At 27.5% G+C, this 2500-nt stretch overlaps 1 protein-coding gene across 1 annotated transcript in view; it reads left to right on the top strand.

Annotated features, from left to right (window-relative positions):
• The first annotated feature begins 1425 nt into the window (after window positions 1-1425).
• The window catches only part of HELRODRAFT_185227 (hypothetical protein), a 2465-nt gene continuing 1390 nt past the window's right edge, over window positions 1426-2500 (top strand). The window contains exons 1-4 of the mRNA XM_009033381.1: window positions 1426-1485; window positions 1552-1631; window positions 1869-1934; window positions 2180-2312. Of these exons, the coding sequence (XP_009031629.1) occupies window positions 1472-1485; window positions 1552-1631; window positions 1869-1934; window positions 2180-2312 (293 nt within the window). The 5' untranslated portion in view covers window positions 1426-1471. The remainder of the gene's footprint in view (window positions 1486-1551; window positions 1632-1868; window positions 1935-2179; window positions 2313-2500) is intronic.

Raw genomic sequence — 2500 nt, 5'->3', positions numbered from 1 at the left:
CTGCTAGTACTACTGTTGTTGCTGCTGTTACTACTACTACTACTACTACTACTACTACTACTACTACTACTACTACTACTACTACTACTACTACTACTACTACTGCTGCAACTACTGCTTATGCGATTACTGCTACTCTACTGCTACCACTTTTGCCACTACTAAATGATATCATAATATTAGTAACAACAACAACAATCAATAATAACAACAGCAATAACAAAAACAATAATAATAATAATAAAAATAATAAAAATAGTAAATTCATTGACTACAGCTATGAATGCTATTTGAAAGAAAAAAAGCTGAACAAGCCAAGCGTAAAATACGCTGTTTTAAAATTTCCAAATTCTTTTGGTTCGTACACAGACACACACACACATGTACACACACACACAAACACACACACGCACATGACTTTACCTTTCATCAAATGTCAACACATCTGAAAATTAATTGCCATCATCATCGTCGTCGTCACCATCATATTTAACAGCATGTGTTGATGAATTCTTCAAGCAGTATTGATATAATACTAAATTGTAACGTGACTGTTATTAGTAAAATTAATTAACTAATTACAGTGCTAGAGGTAAAGCTAGTAGCATTGGTACTAACATTTAGTTATATGAACTTCTGAATTTTAACTAATTTGACATAATATAATGGCGTTATTCCATTCAAATTCGTTTCAAATGTTTCCATTACTAACCCAATCAGTATTACTAACAGTTAGTAGTAGTAGTATTGCTGTTACTCACTCAGTTTCTATTACTAATAACACCCCCATTACCATAATTAGTATTATAACTATGCCTAAAGAATCCAATGTCACGGAATATTATAACATGACTGTGTTGAAGGGATTTTTATAAAAATTACTAAAAATTTTTAAATTGCAAAACCGGAAATATTAATTTAAGTGTGTCGTCGGCTAGTTAGCTTAGTCTGTAAGGGTGTTGTCATTTGAAGTGTAGTTTGTTGGTTAACCAAAGGTTTCTACACTGCGGAGATCCTGTTCGAATGCTTACTGAGCACATCATAAAAATTTTTTATCATAATTTGAATTTACAGTATATGTGTGGGTTGTGTTATTTGGTTGACGTGCGAGTAAAACTTTGCTAAAAAAAAGCATTAATTATTGATAAAGTTCGTTTTCTATATCTATACTTTTATTTTAATGAAGAGAATTTAAAACACTTTTCAGCTTTGAAAATAAATTACTATTATACTGTTGATGATAACCGCAAAACTTAATTATAAACTCTCAGTTTATAGATTCTCTCTATCATTAATCTTAATGTGGTATCATCGATTATTAACGTGCACTCTTTTTGGATGAAAAATTTTTTAATATGAAGCGCATCAAAATTTATGACAATAAATTTACTTTTAAACATTCCTCCTTCTCACCGACGGACTTTAATAATTTGGTCAAAAACTGTTCAAAAGTCGATTTTTTGAGGCTGTCATGTCTTCCGCCAAGTAAGATCCGCCAAGCAAAATTTTTAAAATTTTAATTAAATTAAACTCAAAATTCCATTTTTGAAGACAAGTTCCGATATCCTGGCTGGATTATTTCATCACCCCAAAATGCTACAACAAACTTTTTGTTGACCGACAACTGGAGTGTTGGTGACAAATTATTTTTATTTTTTTATTTATTTGATTTTTTCAAATTGATTTGATTTTTTATTATTTAGTTTCAATTTAAACAAGTAAGACCCTAATATTAATTTTAAAATAATGAATTTTAATGAATTTATATTTTTATAAAATATAAATAAATAAACAATTAAAAATAAACTCTAGTTTTAATAAATTGTTCATTTTAATGATTTGTTTTTAATACTTTTGTCATTCCTTAGCTGAATGTTTGAAAGCCATTATCAGTAAGTTCTTGGGCTATCTTATTATTTTAGGATCAATTTTAGGTTAGTTTGTTCATTTGTTTTTTGCTAAATTTATTTATTAAATAAATAAATTTATTTAATTAATTGTTTATTCATTTATTTATTAAATCATTTATCTTAAATTTTAGCCCAAATCATTCTCATTCATTTCAATCACCTATTAATTATATCTCTATTCATTACATTATCATCATTGAAACTTTATTAATTTAATTAATTTATTGATTAATTAATTATTTACACTAATTAATTATTTTATTTTTTAGTCAAAGTTCCCCAGATCCTAAAAATAGTGAAGGCCAACAGTGCAGAAGGCCTAAGTTTGGTGGGAATAGTCCTAGAATTAATAGCTGTTTCCGGGACATTGGCATATAGCTATGCTAACAATTTTCCATTCAGGTTATTATTATTATTTATTATTATTATTATTATAATTATTATTGTTTTCTTGTTTATTATCATTATATGGTTATAGGTACTTGACATATATAGATACATATGTACTCAAATTTTTTAAAGATGTTAGCAAACAAATATACATGATCATCAGAAGTTCATTCATCCGTTTTTTAATCTATCCATCCGTC

This window comes from Helobdella robusta, assembly GCF_000326865.2.
Source record: "Helobdella robusta unplaced genomic scaffold HELROscaffold_9, whole genome shotgun sequence".
Lineage (NCBI taxonomy): Eukaryota > Metazoa > Annelida > Clitellata > Rhynchobdellida > Glossiphoniidae > Helobdella > Helobdella robusta.
Note: the sequence above shows the minus strand (reverse complement) of the source record. Positions and strands in the feature narration are given on the sequence as shown.